At 37.5% G+C, this 25,725-nt stretch overlaps 1 protein-coding gene across 1 annotated transcript in view; it reads right to left on the reverse strand.

Moving 5' to 3' along the window:
• The window catches only part of map3k22 (mitogen-activated protein kinase kinase kinase 22), a 46,134-nt gene that overhangs the window by 17,498 nt on the left and 2,911 nt on the right, over window positions 1-25,725 (reverse strand). Inside the window, exons 2-8 of the mRNA XM_079447636.1 lie at window positions 17,506-17,589; window positions 15,950-15,994; window positions 6,433-6,548; window positions 4,453-4,490; window positions 1,940-2,039; window positions 1,064-1,180; window positions 680-794 (exon numbers count right to left, since the gene is read on the reverse strand). Coding sequence (XP_079303762.1) covers window positions 680-794; window positions 1,064-1,180; window positions 1,940-2,039; window positions 4,453-4,490; window positions 6,433-6,548; window positions 15,950-15,994; window positions 17,506-17,524 — 550 coding nt within the window. The 5' untranslated portion in view covers window positions 17,525-17,589. The remainder of the gene's footprint in view (window positions 1-679; window positions 795-1,063; window positions 1,181-1,939; window positions 2,040-4,452; window positions 4,491-6,432; window positions 6,549-15,949; window positions 15,995-17,505; window positions 17,590-25,725) is intronic.

Genomic DNA, 25,725 nt, shown 5'->3' on the forward strand with positions numbered 1-25,725 from the left:
TGATCTACCATTTTCCTGTTCTCAGATGTGAAAACAAAGACATGGTGTGAAAACATGAGATTGTGCATTGTTGAGCTGCATCACGTTGAATTGGTTATCGCTATGTGTGCTCTGTTTGTTCAGGGTCTGTTGATTACTGGCCGCTGACGTGAAAATAATCAGACCCACATTTAATGACAACTTTACCATTCTGCATTTTTTTTTCTGCAGACCATATGACAAAAATAAAACGTTTGTGAGGGAGTGTTGAAAGAGATGCATATGTGTAGCTCTTCACTGCCGATAGAGCAGAACGCTTTCAAACATTAGACGTATACACATTGAAACTAGTTCCACAAGTTCCTCTCAAACTCTGAGACGATGAAATTATGTCACTTCACAGCGACCGCACAGGAATCAAAACCTGATAAACATGTACCGAGTGTTAACTACGTCATTCTAAAATGTGTGATTATATGTACACTTCATTTTAATTGTCCATTCTGAACAGAGAAATATTCTGCCTGTCACACTAAGGGATCATATCAAAATGATTTTCCAGCCTCTCTCTACCAACTGTGACATCACCACACTCTTTGATCCCATTCCCTGATCCTTATGAGGAAAGTGCAAACAGAGCGGATGATAAACCCTTTGTCGTGTCAGGAGGGGCGTGTGAATGTGGGCCCGTGTGACGCACCTGTGGAGTGTTTGCGCACTCTTTCAGAGCCTTTGAGAACGGAGGCTTTGAGATCTCCCAGCGACCTGGACGCCCTCATCTCGCTCTGCCTGTCTTGGCCACTCACCTGAAGAAACTGGGAGGGTGAACATATGTGAGTTTTGCTAGATGTAGAACACGTTTGCATGATATTTGGCAGACGATGTGGTTAAACTTAGCAAGAATTTGGCAGGGGATATGAAAAGCATTTTCACTGGAGCTACCGGGGTTAAATAACAAACAGGATATAAAGGAAACTTGTGGTTTGAGAATGATTTCAAGTTCCCTGCGAGTGTTTAGGTCTCGCTTTAGATTTGGTTTTGAATTTAACTTGGGTGGCTTGTCTTTGTTTTGGCTTGGACTCACATGGTTGTTGGGAGGTGTTTTCAGAATCACTCTCAGCAGGTTGTTCATTCCAGTGCTGGAGCTCAAAGCCTGAACTGCTCGGTCCAAATCCTCCTGACACTTCAAAGCCAGCAACATCTGAGACCAGAAGCGCATTGTCAACACAATATGTCATACATTCCAACAATTAAAGAAACAGGAAGTCGTACATGTACAGATCCTTTAAAGGTAATTTCAAAGCTTTAACAATTCATAGAAACGTTTCTGGTTATCATGAGTAAGTAGAAGTGGTGGCCTGTGCAATACCAATGTGGGAAATTTTATTGACTGAAACCAATTTGCTTCTATAATTTACACATCCATAAATATTTACATACTGTACACCTTCCTACATCAAAAATGTTTTGCTACTCAACAGTACTATATTTTCACTCTGTTTAAACTTCTTGAGCTGTATGCTGCTCAGAGGAAATTATTTATGATTTATCGGCTATAGTACATCGGCCTAAATTTTATTATAGGCCTATACCGATAACATTAAAAATCACCATTTACCGGTCGATACTGATATAGCCAATAATTTATCGCGCATCCCTATCAGGAATGATATGACAATGACCTGTGTCGACAATGAAAAATGTCGTCATATATTTAATTATTTTTGCAAATAAACCCAAACAAAATACAATATTTTAATTTGAGATTCGAGAAACAAGTTGTTACTAGTTCACAGAATGAAACTTATGCAAACACCTATTAATAGTACATAAAAAATCTAAAGGTTTTTTGTAGTGGCCCCTATATTTTCTATGACAGTACAGTGTGTTTTTTTTGCGATTTTGGACTTACAAGGTTCCACCTGTCAACAATGCAAAGTCACTTGGATCAATTCAATACCTCTTTATCAGTGTAGTAAAGGTCCATTTGCTGCCCAAAAGCCTCCGTCACCTTCTGAAGTAGATCTTTAAACTTCAGTGGTCTTTGGAACGGGATGATTCTGAGGGAAAACACCACAAAGACTTAAAATAAACCAACTTTTGGGCACCTCCAGATTTAAAGTAAATTGAAGTCAAAATACTTTTTACATTGTTTTGTAATAAAGGGATGATGGTCAATATGTCTGTGAGAACTACAGGTCTATATGCAAAGGAATGTAAACTCGGTAATGTAAATGTGCATGATGCCCTATTCATAAATTTACATAATTGCTAAAGCAAGAGAGGAAAGACCCCAATGGAAAATAAAAATGGAAAATATATTTTTTTCAGTCGCTTTGAGATTAGAACACATTAGAACTTAAACTTACTTAGTTTCTAATGAGATTACAACATTTAGTTTAATTGTGTATATTTTATGCTCGGCAACATGGGAAGTTTAAGAGTCTAAAGTATACAAGCGTGTGCTTGGCCAAATCAACCCGGAGCGGACCACTGTTTCAACACCGGGGTCTGATGGAGCGCTTCCTGAGTGGAAAGAGAGAAAAAAGTGGAGCAGATCTGGAAGTATCAGGAAGCACGTTTTCCTCTCTTTCTCGAAAGTTAGCTTCTGCTTTAACACAAAGCATTCTGGCCAACTACTAGCCCACAAACAAGCACTTATCTGTGATCCACCACAAACCTTAACAAACAATTTGTGACTGTTTGCCAATCAGTTTCCTTCCTGTTGGCTAAATCCGGCCCCCTATTTTACGGGCTTCTTTACCTGAAAAGCAATTTTGGGAAAGAAGCTGGGATATTATTCATGGCTAAATGAAAGTTAGCGCGGCAAGCTTTTTGACTGATTTGAGATAAACAATCCTGTTGACAGTGAGAGCTGCGATCGGTGTTACAAAATGAACCGAGTTCCTAGAGATGTCTGTTTACATTCGACGATGAGGGTGAAAGAGATGGCAAAACCCATAGCGGAAGACTGAAGAGAACAGAGGATGTAAGGAGCGAGATGACTTTCCTTCCTCAGCGTGCACAGATAATCATCAGAGTTTGGCTGCATCTCTCTGAGCCTGGCGAGGCACATGCTACTCTCATTGATTCAGACTTGTTATGCTAACTAATGTCTATTGAGCTTTTAATGCAAGTTAGGTTTTATAACTTTCTATCACACAAACAAAGCCTTCAAAAGCACAAAAAGGTATTTTCAGGAAATATACCATGGTATTCGTGGAGTGTACAACCATTGTACATTAATAAGATGATCAAACAATATACATACTTGTATATACGTATTGTGGTATAACATTTGACATCACCAGTGTACTGCTGTAATATTTTGTAAATTAATACTGAATCACATTTATAGTTGTATCTGTGGATTATACCTTTTTTATACAGAATATATATAAAAAAATACAGTTTTGTTAGTTGCATGTATTTCAACTGCTACAAAGTGTCTTTCTGATTTCATAACATGCCTGTTTTTATTATAAAAACATATTCTACTGCATATTCATGAGAACATCTTTGACCATCTGGCTATATTTTACTATTTTTATTTTACTGCATGATTTAACGGTCTCATTTGTTTCTAATTATAATTGTTAGACCAAGTTGATACTTCAATAAAACAACTGAGAATCCTGTCAAATATCCTGAAAGAGCTATGAACCTCTACACAATAAGATTTTCATTGATTTACTGTGTTTGCTTAATGTGAAGGCAGAACATAAGATAGTTAAAAACAACATTTCTGTGCCTCCTTCGCGACAGCCAATTAGAGCTGTAACAGCCGTTTGCCCAGCTGTCTGTCACCTTTAATGCAGCACCAACTTCCTGTGACATGACATAACCTAGCAAGCCTTTTTCACACAAAGGCCTTGGCGTCTTCCAGGATGCTCTGTGGCATTCTGGTCCAGGAGAAACAATTGAGATACTGAAGAGATCTTGTGTTTTCCTTTTCAATGGACAATTCACTTCCCGCCTTTAAACAATTTTGTTCAATAACATCTTCAAATTCTTTCTATGTTGAAGCACTGGCTTCATATGAGGGGAAATGCCGGCATAAGACCCTCAGCAAGAAGAGATGTTAGGCTAGCTAAAAGCACATATGGATATACTTTGCAAAGGCTAGCGTCTTGGCAGTCGTAAGATGGGAAAAATGACGTGTTCAGTGTGTGGGTGTATGAATGACCTACAGGACATTGTAAATTAATAACAGGGTGTGTCACTTAGTTCAAACTCTTTTTTTTCTCAATCTCTGTCTGCCAAACAGTACCAAAGAGTATGAGAGAGACTGCGTCAAATGTCACAATACTTTAGGAACGTTCTGGTCCTTTTGGGCAACTTGGCATACAGTATTTTCTGTTCTTCGCCGTGTCAAGAGATCTTAGAAATTGTGTTACGAGAGGCGGGATGAGACACAAGGAATGAGACGAGGGCCGGGAGAGTTGTAGGAATAATCAGAGCGTTCCGACTCACCGTTTCTCTTGTTCATGCTCCAGTTTCACCCGCAAATCCTGTCAGAGGACAAAGCACAACAAAATAAAGTTCTGTTTGCAGTGAATCAGTATTTAATGTATACATATAGTTTACGTTTTGACAAGCTAGTGAGAGGACACGATCGTGTTCATAAACAGATTAAATGATTATTAACAACATATTGATAAAAAAGAAGACTGAAGACATTTTGCTCCCATTTTACTGATGGATATTGTATAATAAATCCCCCTCAAGACAACACATCCCCTCTCAATGCTGAAAAACATTTGATACTGTTGACATTGAAATGCCATCTCCATTATGAATGCAGTAGGAGATGCTGAAATAATGAAAATATTGCAGATTTATGCATTTCATGTGCACCTGACATGGGGAGAATTTAGGGGGATTGTTGTTGTGTTGTTTTTAAATGAACTCCTGCTGTTGTGTGTATGTGTAGGAGGAAAAAACAACCAAGAGTGAGTCAAAAACATCAAGCTGTGTGTACGAGACTGAGAGAAACTGTGTGTGAGTACAGAATGCGTGCCAACCAATTTTCATCAGGACGGACTTGTGTCCTGTGTGGAGTGACAGCATTGTAATGAAAAAGTCGGCAATGAACACAAGCCAGAAAAATACTGGTGCTTATGTTGTACAGAAGGTCCGGATGTTGAGTTTTTAGTGGTCTCTCTCTCAGCTGTATCCTGTTTAAGGCTGTACAGTACAGCAACAGGATTATTTAATGTCAAGTGGCAGGTAAAACTGGACAATAAGGCAAAACATCAATTGAAGCCAAACAGTTCATAGACTTTTCTTTTAAATGCATTCTGAAAAAACGCTGGGTTATTTTCGACCCAATGTTGGGTCAAAAGCAGACAAACCCAACTGTTGGAATATAAATTAAAATACCACTGTGGTCCTTCTAAAACCTCATATCTCCATATTTTGTCTGTTTATGTTTCCCCCTGGGATTTGCTTTCCTGTGGCTCAGATCATGGGTTCGATCCCAGGGGTTTGCACATAGAACATAGAAACAAATGTATAGTGCAATGCAATGTAAGTCGCGTTGGATAAAAGCGTCTGCCAAATGCATAAATGAAAAATTACTCAAATTAGATTGTTTCTCCTCACCATATTTAAGAGTGTTTTGTAAATTGAAATAATTACAGAAAAAATTATAAAATTATATATCTTTTGACAGAATATAGCTATAAAGTAATTTCAAAGTATTAACAGAATTTGTTGGCATAAAAAATGACTGTAAAATACTGTTGGTCATTGTTATGCTTCGTTCATACCAGACACGAATAAAGCGTTAAGAGCGAGCGATTTACATGTTAAGTCAATGCAAAGACCCGATAGACAACCTGTGGCGCGAATCGTGTGAATTACGCAGCACAAATTGAGCGTTTTAGGCATTTAGGCATGATTCGGGAGTTGAAAATTTTGAACTTTGGCGGATATTCGTGTTGCGTTAACAAATCAAGAGCTTACTCTAGTAGTGACATGATTATGAATTAGCGAGCAGAGGCAGAAATCCGAAACAACAATGGAGGACAAAATCATCGTCACTGTATGTGGATACCCGGAGCTGTACGATACATCTTACTTTTTTCGAAACAGGAATAAAAAGGATCTTGCTTGGAAGAAAGTGAGTGAGGAGGTTGAACAATCTGGTAAGTCTCAATAAAATCCATGTCAGGTGGAGACGCACTTGGTGTGAATGCCCAGTTACAGTAATAAGCTGTAAATCAGTTTCACAGTATACATACAGTAGAATTACAGAAGATAACTGGCATCTCTGCTGCCAGTATATTACTGTTAAATAAAAAAATACTGTAAATACTGGTTTCCATATTAACAGTAAAAAATCTGTTAAGCAACTTCACAATATTCATACTGTAGAATAACAGTAGATTACTGCCAGTAATTTACCATTATTTTACAATTTTTTTACAGTCACCATTTTATTGTAGTCACCTGTCTGTAGGCCTGGGTTCTGCTCTTGGGCTTGTTACTGTTGCTGGGCTTAAGCTGGTAGCAGAAGCGTAAAGCTGCCAGGTCCTTCATTATGGAGTTGAGCGCCTCTTCATCTTCTGGTAATACACAAAACAAAACCAATGTTACTCTTTGAATGGATTCTAAAAAAACACATTGCAACTGCACTACTTCAATATTAAACATTAAAGTTTCAAATTCCTTCTTTCCTGATTCAACAATGTGGTTTTCAAAAACTCTGAATAAACTGAGAGTAGCCCTTGCCCAAATTTAAGTGTTTGGTCCTTTAAGACCATATTTTGCATCATTCAACTGAATTATAGGTTCACAAAGCATTTTAAAATAGCATTCCTGTCTGTGTGTTCATTACCATATTCTTAGGTAACTTTCAGCGTCTATTTAAAGCAATGGCATATTTAGAGAAAAGTGCAAATGAGGTTTGGATTTTCCAAAGTGTAAGGTCATATCTAGCACTGTTGTTTTTCATGAAAGATTTGAATACCACAATGTCATTCAAAACAGAAGAAAAATAATGTATGTTCACACAGTGAGAATAAGTGTCACAGAGCTTCACAGACGGTGTGGTGTACACAAACTCAACCACTATTTCCTTTAGATCCTATCAGGGTTTTCCCCCTTATGACAGACATGCAGACACACGTCGTATTTCCAGCACAGCAATTAGCTCTCCAGTCCGGCCCACTATAAACCATTTTGCCATAGAGAGGAAGAGACTGCACAAAGACCATCATGTGGCCAGTCACAGTATATTAAATAATAACTATATATGTGGATTTATTTTGCTATGAAGTCAGTTGTATTTTTTCCCAAATTCCGTAAAAATTCCAAATTCATTTTTTCCACATTTATTTTTCTGGATTCTGTATTTTCTGTCGTTTACTATAGAATATTAATATTTGCCCACACATACTTCAGTATACTATAGTATTTAAATACCTACAGTAGATACTTTGAGCAATTCAGGAAATCGTTTAAAACAGGGTATAATGTGCAACTGTACAAGTTAATAAACCAGTATAAACCTGGCTAGTGCCAGGCCACGCACTAGCACGCCCGCTTCTGGCTCGATGGTGTTAATGGAGTTAGACACTCAAAACAAGCAGATATATATTTGACAGATTCCATACCATTCTGCATTATACAGCACAGGACCGTTTTATGCCTGGATTCCACGTAGGACTTCCAAATATATAGTCATAGGTATGGCTGTAGCAGGGCTCTAGACTAACTTTTTGCACTGGTTGCACTGGTGCGCCTATTTCTTTTTCTTAGGTGCACCAGCATCAAATTTGGGTGCACCCAAATTTTCGACCGGATCCCATTTAGGCGATAATGACTTGTTAATGATTAACTAACAATCTGGTAAAAATTTAGTTTTTTACCAAAGAAAGGTAACTTACTGAAAAAGTATGCTTCACTGAACTGAAATACATTTCAGTTGGTTTAGATACATTTACAACATCTGTGTCTCCGTCGATTAGGAATGCCATGTACGGTGTCAGTACACGATCCGTTCCACCTGCACTGTATTAGAAAACGTCATTGTTTTCCTACACTATTGGTACCGTGACGCAGGCGATGAAACATTTGACGGCCAGGTGGCACAACTGGCAGCATATTTTTTGTTTTGTAGGCTAACGTTACATAGTCTAACCGTTCACGGCGAGTCTGTTCTTATGTTTTTAAATGTTGCTTACGTGTTTATGTGGTTGCCAATCCAAAATAATACAGTTGTTACATGAACATGGATGATTTTGGTTACATGTGGAATAAAGTGTTTTTATCGACTTCAAATCTTCAGTTTCCTCCAAACTCCATTTTGCGATTCTTTGCTGTATCATGTCTATTTACCTTACCGTGCTTCGAACTGAGATCAGTAGTATTGTCAAAGTAAAATCTGATAATACTAGATAACTTTAAATGTAGTAATTTATTAGTATGGGACTATATAGGCTAATATATCTATCCATTTAATCTAAATTAGTAAAATAATCCCTTCAATGGCATTTACAGAAGCCAATAAGGAACTTATCACATATGTCTAACTAGACTTTATTAATTTACATGAAGAAAGAACTACAAAGTCAGGGGAAACATTACAGTATTTCAAACTGACTTGACAGAACGCATAGTGAAATGATACGAGGTGGACAGCAGCGAAGTAAATTGAGAATTGTATTTCATTTAACAGTAAAAAATATAAACAAAGTAAAACAAAGCTGCGCAAGCGTGGAACAGATCGTGCAGTGTCGTAAATCATCCCACAACAAAATCATCATTTGCGCATGAGCGGTTTCTACAACGTCGTTGTGCGCATGCGCGAACAGATCGTGCAGGTGGAACGGAACGTGTACTGACATACGGACTGTTCGCAACATGCACAGACATTTTTTTTTAAACGTATCTGCGATGACTCCTATAATTTGGGCGCGCGACACCATTGTATTAGAACCCGTCACAAATGCACTTTTGCCGGCCATGGTCTTCCCACACTCTTTACAGTAAATGCAGTGCATTATTTCATCAGCTTTGTATCTTAGCCAGGGAAACTTGTCGAGCCACTCCGAAATCTATACACTTTCGCACTTTTAATTTCAGTCGGCTCAGACTCGCTCGTATCTGGCTCATTATCGAATGCCGTCTTCGGACCAATGCTTGGCATAACCTGGGAGGTTGATGGCTCCGTGTCAGAGCATTGTTAAAGATTATTGCACAGATTCTTATCGAAAAAGTTTTCAATCGTTCTTTTCATCTCACCTCTATCTCTGTCTGATTGCACCACACGCGATTTCAAATGTAAACGCACGTACAGGAATATCTGGACCACGGCCAATCAGAGGGGGGGTCCGCCCTACACTATGTCTAATTGGTTTAGACCACGTAATGGGACTTATGTGTGACAGGGAGACTTGAGTCGCGGAGACTTTTTTTCTCCGTCGAACAGCTGGTCGCACCGGTGCGACCTCAGATTTTTTTAAGTCGCACCATTGAGAATTTAGGTCGCATGTGCGACCAAATTAGTCACACTCTAGAGCCCTGTGTAGGTATGGTTTTTATAAAGTACTTTTAATATTAGCCTACATATAATTATTTTTGTGCTCAAAATGCATGATACATAATCCAAAACATTGATTTACACTGCATATTATCAAAAGGTTTAAAAAAAATTTATTAGCTTAATCATACAGTACAGCTCTTCCAGGCAACAGAAATCACATGCCATTATAACGTAGGGGTGAACGATAAATTATCAGACGATAAAATGCCAATTTTTTATGTTATCGGCCGATAATACAATTTATGCCGATATATTATAGCGGAAAAATCATAAATCCTTTCCACTGTTTAAACTGCTTAAGCTGCACGCTGCTCGCAGTTAAAATACTGTACTGTCTTTCTGTCGTGGTTAATATCTAGATACTGTATATTGGCCCATCTATCAGTTATCGACTTCCAATGTTAAAGAATCATAGGTTAGCGGCCCAAATTTACATTTCGGTGCATCCCTATTATAATGACACTAAAGATTTAGATCCCTGCATTTAACCATCGGTGTTACCCTTGCAGTGTTACTAAGAAAAGAAGCATCCAAAGAGAATTTGACTAATGCAACACACAATAAAAAGATAAGCATCACAGCAAGAAAGCAACCATTGCGGTCACACGAACTTCAAAGAACCACAAAAAAAACGATATATTATAGCCGATAGATAATTTCCTCTGGTTCAACTTCTTCAGCTGGACGCTGCTCACAGTTAAAATACAGTACAGTACTGTCTTTCTGTTGTGATTTTTCACATTAATGGCTATTAGCAAAACATTGTTGATGTAAAAATATTATGAAGATACAGTATTTATGAATGTGTAAATTATAGGAACAAAAGCAATTTGTTAGACTTTCTGGGTTACTCTCTTTATTAAATAAACATCTTACCAGAAAAGTTTAAAAGTTAAAGAAGCGTTAACTAGTGTAAATTACCGGTAGGCTTGGTACATGAATTTCAGCAGGAAAAAGAGAATAATGGTTACCTTGTTCTCTGCAGTCAATGTTTTCAAATGAAAGCAGTTGTCCACTTTGTGCCTTTTTTTTCAATCTTAGGGAATTTTATATTTATATACTGTATATTGGTTAATATATCGGTTATCGACTTCCAATGTTAAAGAATTATCCGTTGTCGCCAAAATTTACATATCGGTGCATCCAGAATTCAAAGCAACAAAAGTAAAAAAAACTGAACGTCACATGAAACATTCAAATAACCAACAATCGTTTCCTTTGCTACCTGCCCTCAAAAGGGAAATGGGGAGCAATCATGCAAATAAGTGTGTCAACATTAACATATCAATTGGCCCTAATAAGGCCAATTAAGTATGACTTGTAATTACATTCTGAGTGGAAGGTCATTCACCTCTACTGTCATAAGGAGCGAGAAATAGTGGTAAAGACGCTTGTTAATATCGAGTTTGTACTGTATGAGTCTCTTATCTATGGCTTTATTTATTCACAGAGCTAAATCACAAGGGCCATATTAAAAGATGTAAGCTTGTTTTTTTAGAAAGACCTGTAAAGGTTAAACCTGTCTTAGTTATTCTTTACCTGCCCCTGTTTTACTCTCCAGACATCATGCTTTTATTTATCACAGTAACACATCTTTTTTTTTAAACATAGCCTGTGGGAGTGTATTAGGACTCTTGGGTGGTGCGTTTTACAAAACCTACATGATCAGTTATTGAGATCATTACTATTAACAAAACATGAAAAAGCTGGTTTACCAAAATAAGCGTATGTCATCATTCATTTACCCCAATAGCATTCTAAATAAATATGAATAAATTAGTGAATAAATACTTTTTTTCTTTCTTCCATGAAATGCAAACAAAAACATTGACATATAATGTCAAGTTTGTCATAATACTTGGAATATGCCCCAAAAGTTTGACTTTTATGGTCCTTTTTGTAGTTTTTGGAGCTCAATGGCGCTATTTCCCATTAATTGTGTGTAAAAGAATGGACTGGAAATGATGCAGAATATCTTATTTTGTACAGCATAATATTCAATTTAGGGTAAACTATTCATTTAAACATTCAACAAGCAAATATATTACAACATAATCTCACAGCAATTCACAATTATTTTACAATGGTTCATACGGAATTTGTGCAATCTCAATCATATGTTTCGTGCATTTATAATTCATAATATGTATAGTATAATGCAATGTACTGTAAGTTGCTTTGGATAAAAGCATGTGCCAAATGCATAAATATAATATTTATAATTTATACCAATCTGACATTTTTGTACGATTCACATCGAACGAATTCATACAAATTAGCTTCTTCGTAAAACAGTTACAAATTCCTGTGAGATCACGCTTGATACTACTTACTGATGTTGATCTAAGATATTCAACCAGTAATGCTGGTTCAATAACAATCATGCATTTAAGGGGGTTGTATTGCATCCTTGGAGAGGCAGAGGGGCATTATGGGGAAGAGGAGTGCTGGGTAAGGTAGTGTAGGTTTTGTAAAAGCAGATGGAGCCGGGGGGGGATTCTTGATTTTGACACCAGCAAGAGTCTCGCTACACAGCTGCTCTTCCACAGCAGCAACCACCATTAGACGGGTTCACAACGGGTTCACAACCCACACACACAATTCTCTCTGTCTGACCTCATTTCTATTTTAATATCACTGAAGTAGTTTAGCGTCTGCAAAACAACAATGATAACTGCAGAAAAACGGGTATGTGATTCAAGTTATCCTCTAAAGCATTCAATATTCAATAAATTGGCACTTGTCCGTACGGCATTTGGGTGCATCTAATCCTTAAACCACCCGAGATCTGTCGTTACTAAATGTGCCGCGGTGAGCATTTAAATGCCATTATTTCAAGCCATTCCAAATGCAAACACAGGTCCTTTCTATGCAAATGAGGTTATTATAGAATTTATATTTGCTTTGCCTGCAATTAACGTAAACTGACGATAAACAAGCATTCATTTGAGAGAGATATTTGATGAAAAGTTTTATTGATCCTGACAGCAATTATTCATCAAGTTATGATCAAATGACGTTGAAGAGCATCATAATGGGAATACAGCCAAGAACCCACTTGCATAGTCGAGTGCAATACAGTCTACTACAGCTTGCAAGATGGGAATTCAAATTCAAATCTAATTTTGTGGGTTTGTAAATTGTGTACATGAAACTTTAATGCGACTGACGCAACAATAAGTACATCACTTCTGAATCATGCTTATTTGAAGATGAGATAACCCTACGGCGGTCTGGCAGATATCCTACCGATCAGTCGAGTTTCTTTATTATCTCCCTCTTTTGCCATTCAACTTGACATGATGACAGAACATCATACCAAGAAGATATGATAAGAAAATGACACTAGAAAAATTATGAACAAAGTTTGTAGAAAGTCGCTCAGTAGTCAAATAAGGAGATTGGCTAACATTAAAGTAGGCCCTATGAAATCCGGTTTATTTTTTCACAAATTGCGTGTTATTTTTTCCCAGATTCCATTTTTTCCGTTTTAATTTTTCCTACACAGGACTGTATATTCACAAGTTGTTGTTTATATGGGTCTATACTACATCTAATGGTTATACCTAGTATAACATGTTTTATTTATTTCTCGCAGCAACAACAATCTGCCTCTATGTATTGAATTTTAAATACCAGAAGGGAAATTAGTACAAAAATGTATTGTGTATATAGTTTTAGATGATTACTTTTGTTATTATACTTATTATGATCCCCAATTATTACTGACTTGCCTATAACAATGTTTAAAACGCTGCGATCCCGAATGTCAGTCGTTTCATCAACCATCACTGATCTTGCTCAGTACGGCTTCCATGTGTGTGTTGCTCAAAGACGCGAGGTAAGTGGCTTTGAAGAAGGATCTTCCTTGCCTGCAGTACTTTATGTAGTACAACTTTTTCAGTTTTTTGGAAGACTTCAGTCTCAGATGGCCTCTTGGACATGATCGTCTCAACTTTTAATAAATTTTTATAAATATGGCGTAATTCCGCGCCTTACTTACGTAACGTCATCACACATAGGCTAAACGGCGCCTCATAGAAACAGGGAATATGCATTTCTGTCATTTTATTTGTCAGTTAATGAAACCATGGCAAAGAACAGGTATTTGTAAATGGGTTATAATGGGTTTTGAAAATGATTTCATCCTAAATTTGTCATATTCCGTGACAATCCGTGTTATACGGTAAATTCTGTTTTTATGTCTGGATTACGCAATTCCGTCCGTGTTTTCTGCATCACGGAAATCAAAGGGCCCTATTAAAGTGATAGTTCACCCAAAAATAAACAATCCGTCATTTAGTCATCCTTTTGTCATTTCAAACCTGTATGACTATCTTCTGTAGAACAAAAGAAGATATTTTGAATAATGTTGTTAACTGGCCCCCATTTACTTGCATGTCACACATTTCGTGAAAGTCTATTAACACTTTTGATATTTTGGAGCTTTGGTGGGCCGACTTAGATTTTATTTTAATCACATGATCCATCAGAGCATATTACATTAATGAAAAATATAGTTTTATTAGGATATAATGAATTTCCAAAATGACAACACCGCTGATAAAACTAAGGCAGCATGGGTGGGGATAGATTTAATCGATTTAACCAATAGTAACTCAGCCTGACATCTTTCCATCCAATCAAATGAATTAATTCAAGTCCCAAACTAAATGAGTTTCCAATGATTGACACATGCAGTGCAACATTTTTTGTGTTACTCTTTAATGCGAAAGAATACATGAAAAAAGTAGTTTCATTAAAGCTTACTATTCTAGTAAAGACTAAAACTTGGAGGTTTCTCTCTCTCTTGCTGAATGACTCTCACTCTTATCTCTCTCCATGTCTTTCTCCTCTCCAGTTGCATTTGACTCATTCTCTCTGACTATTCTGTATTTTCCTCTCCTTACTGTGCAGCTTCCTGTTTAATGTCTTTCTCTGCTGACTATTATCCTTTATGGCTATACCTCTCTCTGTCTCTCTCTTGTTTTGTCAGCATGAGGCCCACACAGGAACCACATTTCACTGCATTACAACAAGAACCAGTAGGTGCCAACAGCCTATGACATCATATCATAAAATGCAAAGCCAGCCTCACACAAAGAGATAGAGTATATAGACCGGGGCGTATAAGGAACCGATACTTATGTTATGTTGATAAAAATAAAGTCACCATACCAGTCTTCCTGCAGTATTAGTAGTACAGAGTAACAACTCAGTCGATCAGTATTCAAGCACCGTCTGACTGTGTATGCGCACAGAAAATGCGGCTGCATGCATGAACAGTTGAATGCATTTCCTAGTTAACATGCTCATCTTGGTGGGTATTATACATTTGTTTTAATCTGTTTTTAATCAGATCACCACCATAAACTTCAAACTGTAAAAGAGAAAATTCACCCGACCTCACAATTTATCATCAAGACTTGTCTCTAGCATAGATAAGCTGTCACGCAATGTTTCTTTATCTATTTGTGTCACCATGGATCAAAAGTCCTATATGTGGAAAGGTTCCTCAGGACAGCTGCATGTGTGACTGTGTGCATTGATGTGTCCCTGGCAGGGCGAGCTTAAGAGAATGAAAATGGGGATTTCCCCAGCACCGATGCACACGTCACCACTAAAGCATTCGCTGAGATGACATCCACTGGCAATCTCCTTTCATCACTGCTAACATACCCATGATTCCCTGCCTGCCCTCGTTCTTTACACATACACTGAAACAAGCACAGACTCGTCATATCCTCCTCATGTCATTGTTTTATCTTACAATCAAACGAAAAAGTAAGAGGTAATGTTTAGGAGGGTGATAAGAAATTATATTTTAATTGGACCATTTTGATTTTTGTTAGATTATGACATCATTTTGATTACAATTCAGCATATCAATTCTCATTACTACTGTATAATGTGTCCAGGTGTTTAGCTTTTGAGTTTGTTCTTATTCTCAATGATTATTCTCAGAGGCCGTTTACACAAAAAATATGTATTTTGGCTGTCCATTTACACAGAAAGCATTATGTTGATGAGGAGGCCTGGAGATCTCTCAGATGTCACCTAAATATCTTTATTTGAGTGAACATGTTAAACGTCATGTGGGTAAAAAAAATCACACAAATTAGATTTTGGGAGGAACTTACCCTTTAATTTTTATGCAAGATAATTTGAATTATTATTAAAAATGACCTACACATGTCCTTCCATATGGTTTTTTCCCTGTGCAAACACTTGGTTTATGTTCAACCAGTACAATAATGCTGATGATGTAATCGTTTCAGTGGGCGTGTCTGTGTTTGGTTTGTGCCTTGGTAACTGTGCCAACGACACATCATTGTTGCCGCACACTTCGCATCACCACTAATGCCTCTTAAGAAGCCTTGGTATATAGCAATGAACCTAAAAGAGTAACAAATGACAAACCTTGTGAGTTCTTGTGCTGTCCGGGTCCATTTTGGAGACCGCCATCTGCAGACACAAAGTCAAGAGTTACAAATGACACAAGCATGCTTAAATTAAACACAAAATGACAATCAGACAAACAGTTTGTGTGGAATTGAAGTCACAAAGCTGTCTATTTATAGCGTGATCAACTAGAACAGTATCACATGTGAACACACCATTTGTCAATGTCTGATTCAATGTAAATCAGGTGTCTTGACTGAGCGTGTAAACAAACATACATATGTCATTGTAATCCTGATTAACAAATAACTGATTATTAAGGATGGGCAACATGTTGAATATTCACTCTATAGTTGCATTGATGGAATATAAAATTAAGCAACACTGTGAGAATACCATTTATTTTAATGGTTCTTTTAATTGGCTGTTAAGTCTCTTTAAGACTGCATCATTACACCTGAGAGAATGAGAGTGTTATCAGATAGTCCACCCAAAATTGAACATTCTATATAATCAACCTCAAGTTTTTCCAAACCTGTACACATTTCATTGTTCTGTTGAAAACAAAGAAAGATATCTGCAAGAGTGTAAGCAACTGAGATTTCCGGGGCACCATTGACTACCATAGTAGAAAAGTATTTTATCATTTGTTTTTCATTCTATTGAAGACAAAGAAAATATTTTGAAGAATTTAGAAAATCTAACAGTTCTGTGGCACCTCTGACAACCATTTTAATGGTAGTCAATGGTGCCCCAGAAATCTTAGTTGCTAACGTTCTTCCAAATATCTTTTTTTGTGTTCAACCAAACAAATACATGTATACAGGCTTGGAACAACATGAGGTGAGTAATTCATGACAGAATTGTCATTTTTGGGTAAACTATCCTTTAAGATGCTGTTTAGGTAAATCTTCGGAATCTGAACGTAAGCAGGAAAAGAGTTAAAGTAGAGTGTGTTGCTTTATTTCTGTGAATTTGTTTAATTTGTTCATTTATATGAATCATTTCATAACTCTGGTTCAAAGATTAATTTGCAAGATCACTAAAAATAGTCACGAATAAAAAGTCTTTGCCCAAATGTTTTTAAGTGTTAAAAGGTATTTTAACTGCAAGAAAAGAAAATGCCAATGGTTTTCTCAGTTGTACTTTGTTAATGTGCTGTGCATTAATGGTTTTCTGGAATGCCGTACAGTCAATTATGCAGAACTAACTGGCAAAATTTCCCCTTTGATGATGTAATGTTTAGTACGGGTCATTTGTTTTTCTGCCACAAAATACAGTTTAATTTTATACTGCAGTCGCTTTTAAACATAGATTAAAGTGTACAATTTCAATACGTTGATCTTAAATGTCTGTGAAATGGCACATGTGTTTTTAACAACAGACCGGAAAAATAACCCTACTAAAACAAGCAAAGTTATTAATATGTTTAAATATGTATTTCTCGAATAGTCTCCGTTTTGCTTTGCTCAAAGGGACTGTTTACAGGAAGTGTGTATGCTGTGAATTTGCAAAAGGGAAGGGAAAGTGAAAGACCAGGAGAAGAGAGAAAGAGACGAGAGAGGACAACTTACCCATGTTTACTGTCATCATCAGGACGTGACCCTAGTGAACTCGAGCTAAACGCTCGACTCCTTTCATCAGGGATAATCTTTATTCTGCAAACACATTCAAAACAGCCAATTAGAGGCCTAAAAAACATTAGAAAAAAACTAGTCTAGGAATTTGTTACATCATAGAAGAAATGTGTAGCGTGGTTCTGTTGTTTCCACAATAAACTGAAAAATTTGCAAATTAACTATTTACTTAAGATGAAACTAATGATTTCATTCTTTAATTATATGACACATAACATTTTCACTGTTCCATAACACCTCAAACTGTAAGTGACGCTAAATGGCAATATACAGCCGTCATATCCCATCAGTCTGTCTGAGTCTGTCGTTCTGCAGAAGAGACACAAGCATTGCTTTCTTCGAAGATTGAAAGAGACATTGTTAAGCCACAGTGTGCAGGATAAAGCCGAGGGAAAGCTCAAGGTAGCGACCACAGAGCTCTTTAAAGATCGGAAAGCTTTTAATATCGGTCAGAAAAAACGTCATCAGTAGAAAAGGGCTGATCTTGGAGCCTCTTTTTAATATTCTGACACATGAAAGGCGCCAGGACAATGAGATCTACTTTTTCTACATTTATAATTGTCAGCTTCCTGCAACAATATCGGCGAGTGGCCTCGAGACTGCAGAAAAAGTGACCAATTTGATGTGTCAGCAAAACGTGAAAGAGTCCAGAACTTAAATAAGGACTCAGTCATATAACTTGACAGTCTAAAGGTTGCCAGTAAAAAGGTTAAACCATTCACAAGGAAACAGTGTTTTTTTAACAAAAAAAGCTTTACAAATTGGAGCAATTCTCATGTTTTCCCAGCTGGACGTAAAAAGTGAGCCAGATATATTTGCAGTGCTGCAGAGAGGCTGTTTCTCTTCTGATGGCTCTTGTAGTAATTATATCAAATTACTTGGCTGGAAATGATTAGACTAGAGTCTTGAGATAAACAGCACTTTCTGCAGCTGATGGGACGTTACAAGACTTGATACTATTTTCATGTAAGTATCTCTCTAACCTAACACTGGTAAAAAAGAATGTGATCAATAATCAAAGGAAACTAAAATGACAGAAAGGTGTGCACATCCACACCCCACAAGGGTTCAGGTGCAAGACAAAAACATAAATGAAAGTGCCCGCACACTGAAACATGCTCCTCCACTTTAATAGTAAATTAGCAATGTTGACGGTCGAAACGTTGCTCATTTATGATTAAAGTTGTGGAGCATATTTCTACGGAAGCCGTAAAGTGCCAAACAAAACGACAAATCTACAAGCCAAAAAACTAATCCTGAATCACAATTACAAATCTGAAAACGCAACACCAAATCTGAAAACACATTAACAAACCATAAAGCACAACAACAATTCCGGAAACCAAATAACAAGTCAGAAAACACAACGACAAATCGGTCAAAACCAGAAAAAAAATGTAGGTCTTTTGTGTGACCGGGGTAGTTACTGCTGATTGGACGGAACCCCTGTCAGTGTACTATGCCCCTTAACCGGGGAGGCCTGCGAGCGTACTTGAGAGATTAGCCGTTTTTTTATCACGTTTATGATCCATTCCAAAATTCCAGGGATGTTGCACCAAACATGAGGTTTCTCGGCGAGTGTTTCCGGTGTCAAGGGATGTGGGCTGAAATGCGGTGGTGGAATAATGCTTTCCGCTGGTAAAGGCTTTATTCTCAGAGACAGCATGCTGCGTGGCAGCAGGGTGCCGTCTCTGATTGTAACATTGTGAGGAGGAAAATGTACGATTTGTGAGGAGTTAAAAATAGGGGTTTCGCATTGATAGTGTCTTTGTGTGCACGTAGGGTGTGAGCGGGCCCATAACCGCTAGCATTTGCAATAGTGGGTTTGGGAGCGCGTAGGTTGTGACCTATCACAGAGTACATATCACGGAGAAGATCTAGTGAGCTCTTGATGAACCTCGGGGAAGAAGGGAGCAGAGGACAGGCGTCGCTGGATTCCTCCGCCGGTAGGACAGAATAGGCCCAGTCGTCGCACTCTGAGGCGGGGGACAAAACTTCATCCAGCTCATCTCTACCGTCAAACAAGACCATGTTGCTGGTATTGGAGGAGGGCCGGTGGCCTCGTAGACGAAGCAGACAGGATCGCTGCGTTGCGATTATTTAACACAATTACTTATTAACTTTTAAAACAATATAGAATTTTTTTTTAAACTTGACTTTTCAACTGAACAATAAATGTAAATAAATAGCACATTTGAACCACTGTAAAGGAAAGGGGTGCACTGTGGATTTATACAGCAAGAAAAGATCCTTGCAAATCGGAATGCAGCACAATAACCGTTTTATCTAGATTATTTTGTTTTTGTAATTGTTGAAGGTCAAAATTGACGATTACAAAAAAATTTCCATTAATTGCACAGCCCTAACTGTATCGCAGCCACAGACATCAGTTATATCTAAAATTCTGCAGCTTGTTGCATTACTTGCATTTTTGCATCTTTAAACCGATCAGCCTGGTCATTCATTAAATGGGTGAAAAAAAATTATCACGCACCACCTTGGGCTGTTCAACGATTAATCGCATCCAGTATAAACGTTTGTGTTTACATAATACATGTCAGTGAATGGTGCATATTTATTTTGTATTTTTAAACACATACACGTACGTGTATATATTAAAGAAAATTATAAAAATGAATAAAAGTTTATATCATTTTAATTATATATACAAATATTTCCTAAATATATACATGTTTTTGTGTGTTTCAATACAAAATAAATATGCACAGTGCACAGACATACTTTAAATAAACACAAACCTTTATTCTAGATGTAATTAATTGCAATTAATGGTTGAACAGCCACATTAGCACCTTAGAATCATAAGAAGTTTTACACGAGCAGTATCACCTTTTCCAAATTTAGAAAAATCTCATTGTCAATCACAAGTTATATTTAAAGATAAATCAGTTTTTAGGCTTACATATCAATCGCCTATTTCTGACTGACCCATCTTTTAAAGAAAACTAATACTAAATGTCCTCTTGTCTCATGTTGGTCTGAACTTGAACGGGAGGAGCTATCACCCAGTGTATCCAGGATGAACTTTGAACCCTGAATGTTTAATTATAGAAAGTCTCAAATAAAAGACTCTTTTTATGGTTCAAAGAAGAAAAGACTAAAGCTGAAAGAAGTAATGGGTTCAGTCCTTAGTCATTCTTTTAAGATGATGCACACAGTTACTAGATATACTGGGTTTTTGCTTAGTGGGAATCTAAACTCATACACACCCCCTCTTCCTGGCATATCTTAAAGCGTCTGTTTTGTCTCCATGCCTCATTCAAATGGCTTTTATTTTTCCCTCTTTGTTTTTAAAGCTTGCACGACGGAGCCTGAGTTTCTGCAGAAACAGTCAGTGCAGAAAAATGTCCTGGGCTCCTGACAGCAACACAAAAGGGTTTGCTGTAAGTTTCCAGAGCGCAAGCCAAGTCGTATGCTCCTGCTTAGCGCACACAAGCAGGGCAGAGCAGCGAACTGTGTAAATGCCACCACAGCTAACAACACACAATCCAGTCATATGATCCCAAAACTCTGTGAAAGCATGTTGGAAATGATACTTGGTAAAATACCTCTAACACTTAAACAAACAACGTGTGAGTCAATTTCAAACTTTATAAATAGTTAGAACCTGCATAAACATACTTTTAACATACTTCTTTAGTTTAACATATTTCTGATTGATAAAGAATATTCATCGAAAAACAATCAACCAAAAAAAAACATTTTCAATTACTACAAACAGACATCTGTATGAACATTTGCAAGCATTTACTGTCGCTTCCTTTGAATGTAAAAAAAGCATTAGGTGGAAAAAACTAATTTGAGAGATATGTATGGTCGCATCTCCAACTTGGCACCTTATATCCTTTTAAACAGGAACAGGCATACACATTGACCTTGCGGCTGCCACAAACACATTTCAGCACTGAGGGACTGACGTGCTGCCAAAAAGCAGGTGGCTCTACAACATGGCGGTGAGCATCTCGCAAACCCCTCTGCCCTCCCTGCGTCTGGCACCAAGCGCCAGCCCTCCATCCCATCTGCTCGGTCACTCCACACAGCATGAGAGAGGCCCGCTTAACCACGCACAACCTGCCATTCATGTCACGTACGCTTCACGCCAATTCTCTTGATCAGACAGATAATGCCATCCAAAGACTTTGCCCTTAAAGCTGAAAAATCCAATGCAGCTTGGCTTATTCAACAATGATCACAGATTTTTCCGAATTATTGGAATTTGGTTGAAGGAATACAGAAACTAACACTTTAATGTAACATTTGTTCAGTTCTGCTGCTTTATTGTTACTGATTCTGGGAACTATTCAGGACATCTGACATTCGCTGCTACAGTACCTAAGGGGGGTACTTTTGGCAGGAACTAAAGCCAGGCTTCATGATCCATTCTCTCCAGTATATTACATCACCTCTCCAAATGAAGTCGAGTCAAGGTGAGCTGCATTTCACGGTTTTTCCTCACTCTTCTGTGAATTCTGAGGACGTCTCACCAGCTGTAGCTTCTAATGACGCATGGAAAAGCTTTCCACATTTCATAACATTGAGCAGAAAACTTGCTGATTGTAATTAAGAACATAAACTGAACGTGAACTGCATCTATATCACAGCCATTAACACAGTTTTCAAATGATGTGTTGTCACATGTGCGCTTATACTCTTTTATATCTTCTGTAATGATGCTGAACGTGACTATCCAATCAGAATGGTTTACAGATCAAAATGATGCATTACTGTTTTGATTCTATACATGAAATATATCGTGAAGCAGCTGTTTTTGTACTGTTGTCAGAGTAGTCATTAAAATGATATAAAAAATTATCAAATGAGATGAAGGAAATGATTTCATTTAGCACATTTTTGGTTAAAAAGACATTCTTGGTTATGTCATATATAAGAAATTGCTTGATTAAATACCCAGCAAATAAAAACATGAAACATCCTGTTACTTTGATATCAAATTGATTGATTATATTGTGATTACTATCATTTTTTTTATTTGACCTAAACTTTCCGAAGTTTAAATCCTGGACTATACTTAACATTGTAGCATGCAATATATTTTCCTCAAAAAACAACATAAAAAATATGCAATAAAAGGATAATTACAGATAGGACATATATAAGATCAATTTACAAACAAATTATTATAACAACCATTTCTTTCTTTTTAATAATTTTTAAAAACATTTCCCACTACAAAGAACCTTTTGTGAAACAAAAAGGCTTCGGATGATTTTTATTTAACCATTCAACCAAAACATTTTCTCCTACGGGCAGAATTCCTGACAAAATTAGGGGTCAAAACATGAACAAAACGTTTCCATAGAGTAAAAAATGCCCTTTAAAAAAACTAATCAATGTTCAAAGCAAACTATGGGCAACCAATAATAAAATGTGGACTCAGTCATAATGCAGTTCATTTTTATTTAACATTAGCATTATGATCAGATCTCTTTTCTTACTGAGTCCACATGCTTTATTCAAATAACAAAAGGTGGTTTTCTCTTTTTATTTATTGGTGTGCGAGTCTGATGAGAATCACAGTTAAGCACTGTTGTTTCTGGGATGAATAAACCCAACAGGTCAGCTCTCAGCAGTTAGGACAACCCTCCCCTTTTGTTAACAACTAGGTGACTCATGGGTTGTGACGGCACCTCTTCGGGGAAATGACACAACATCTGCTTCGCAACAGCCAATTCCTCCTTGGGACCGCCAAGGAGAGCCGTGCTTTATGCCAAGCCAGTCTCGCACCCGGAGCTCCTAATCTACTTTTCAGTATAATGTTTTTTTTTCACGGGTGAGGTGCACCCACTTTCCTGCACACACACAACACATATCATTGTTGTAAACACACACACTCCCTTAGCAGACAATCCATTTTCAGCCATATAGTTTCTTTGCCAATATACACACCTTGATCGCGAACGATCTCCACAGGGCACAACAAATCTGATTAAGGTTCACGATACGATATACATCTTGATATTTTGAAAAAATTAAAGGTAACATTGTAGTTACACATACAAGGGCGTATTCTTTCAGTACAACAAATGAAACGCTCTGACAGAGCTCACACTCAAACGCTATTGGCTCATGTCTCTTTGGAGCTGCACTGTCTTTGCTTGACACAGTAATGAATGAGAAATATCTTTCAGCAAGACATATTACATAAACTGCATTACATTTCTTCACTCATGCAAATCACATACTTGGTTTGATTCTTAGGATGTCATTCAATCTTTTAATGTACAGAACGACTCACTTCATCACTTCTCTAATCGGAACAGCGCTGGTTTCTTTTGGCTTACTTTATGTTGGATATCACGTTATGCAGCAGCTCAGGTTAGTGGATAAATAAACATTGGCAATTTGGCATATAAAAACGTTTGTGCTTGTCTTTGTAATGGGTTTCGGGGTGACTCGCCAGCAGTCAGGCTGAAAGACGTGAAAAACGCTCAACAAATAGAATTGAACATCATATTGTAAAATATCCCCATCTCTCTACGATGCGTAACATTTTGCATCGCAAAATATCATACTACGAAGTATAGTTACACTTCTATTTGTTTCCTTAAAAGGTGCTGCTTTTAGTTAAAAGCTGTGGTAGTTTTCTTTATATACTGTTTGCAGATGTGGTGATCATATCACACTGTCAATCCTCCTTCCTCCACTGACCGAACCCTCATAGCTTAGAGACCAGTTAAAACTATATAGACACATCATCTTTTCTGCTTACATTGCACATATGTAAGAGACAGATGACCAGGTTTTGAAGAGTTTTGCCTGTGAATGTATTTAAAATGTAATGTGTGAACTTGCAATTGCTATACTGAACTTGTGGTACAGTCCGGTGCTGTTCAAGAGAGCTCTCAACCGATGTGAACTGGTGCTGCAGACTTGAAAGACACACGCGAAAGTTGAAGCTATCCGTCTAGCACACGTTTACATAGAGAAACGGTTTGGAAAGAAGCGCTGTGGGATAGTAAATCACGTTGTCTTTGTGAATGGCCGGGCTGGACACTGTAGCTCACAGCAGCCCACAGCAGGCACATACTTTGTGCAGTTATTAGCTTGTTCCATACAGTATATTAAAAAAAGGGTCGCACCACAACAAAATGTAAACTCACACAAATGCTCCCATATATATTTTGAGGTCGCACAGGTTAAATATAGGGAGCAAATACGACTAAAATGGTCGCAATCTTGAGCCCAAGACTCCATCATGCCAATTGCGTGAGGACATTGTGCCATGAGATCTCGTCACACCCCTAAAACGCAAACGTGAGGTATGAAAAAGTACATTGGTTCACAACTTTTTGAAACATGTATTTCCTAACATTATTTTTTCAAATTGATATGTTAATGGTTTTATGCCCCGTCTGAGCAACATTAAACAGTCTGGTAAATATTATCTTAATGCCACCTTAGACTCGGTGCCACCGTTGCAGTGTAAAGGCACAGCAAGCAAGCTCAGCTCAAAATAAAACCTCTTGTTGTCTTAAAGCTATCAGAATAGCAGTGTTCCCAGAATGTGTTTTGTTTTTGAAACACAGAAAACAAGCACCATCTGCAAAGCACAATAATATGCTGTTTTCATTGTATACCACGATTCGCTCATGAGCCCACACAAATATACAATGTATTAGTTTTTCCGTTCATTTATGTAAATATAAAGGATAACAGATGTCTCCAGGGCAGCCAGAAATCATTACAACAGCAGTAATCTGTTATGAACGTCAGTGGAATTTCAATTATTACCCTTGACACTGCCAGCAGTTAAACCACTTAACGTACTCGAATTTTCACTGGTCATGACAGGTTCAAAGAGATTCTGAGACATGTATCACTCTCGACTGACACTTCTTTTTCAAGTAGTTTCTCGAGTTACGTCAATAACACTTGAACATGCCATATAGAACATCCAGGTCTCACATTTGAAACAATAACTGTTGTTAGATTAGACCGCTCTTGTAACACCTGACATGCTGGTGAAAACCCTTTAACGACATCATACAAGCAGCAAAATTCAGGGTGATTGCAGAGATCTCTTTCCGGCAATTCAACTTTGATACATCACGTGAAAAACACAAAATCTTTAAACTGACAGAGCATTGAGTAGGGGTTGGCAATCGAAAATGAATT

Source organism: Barbatula barbatula (assembly GCF_947034865.1).
Source record: "Barbatula barbatula genome assembly, chromosome: 23".
NCBI classification, from domain to species: Eukaryota; Metazoa; Chordata; class Actinopteri; order Cypriniformes; family Nemacheilidae; genus Barbatula; species Barbatula barbatula.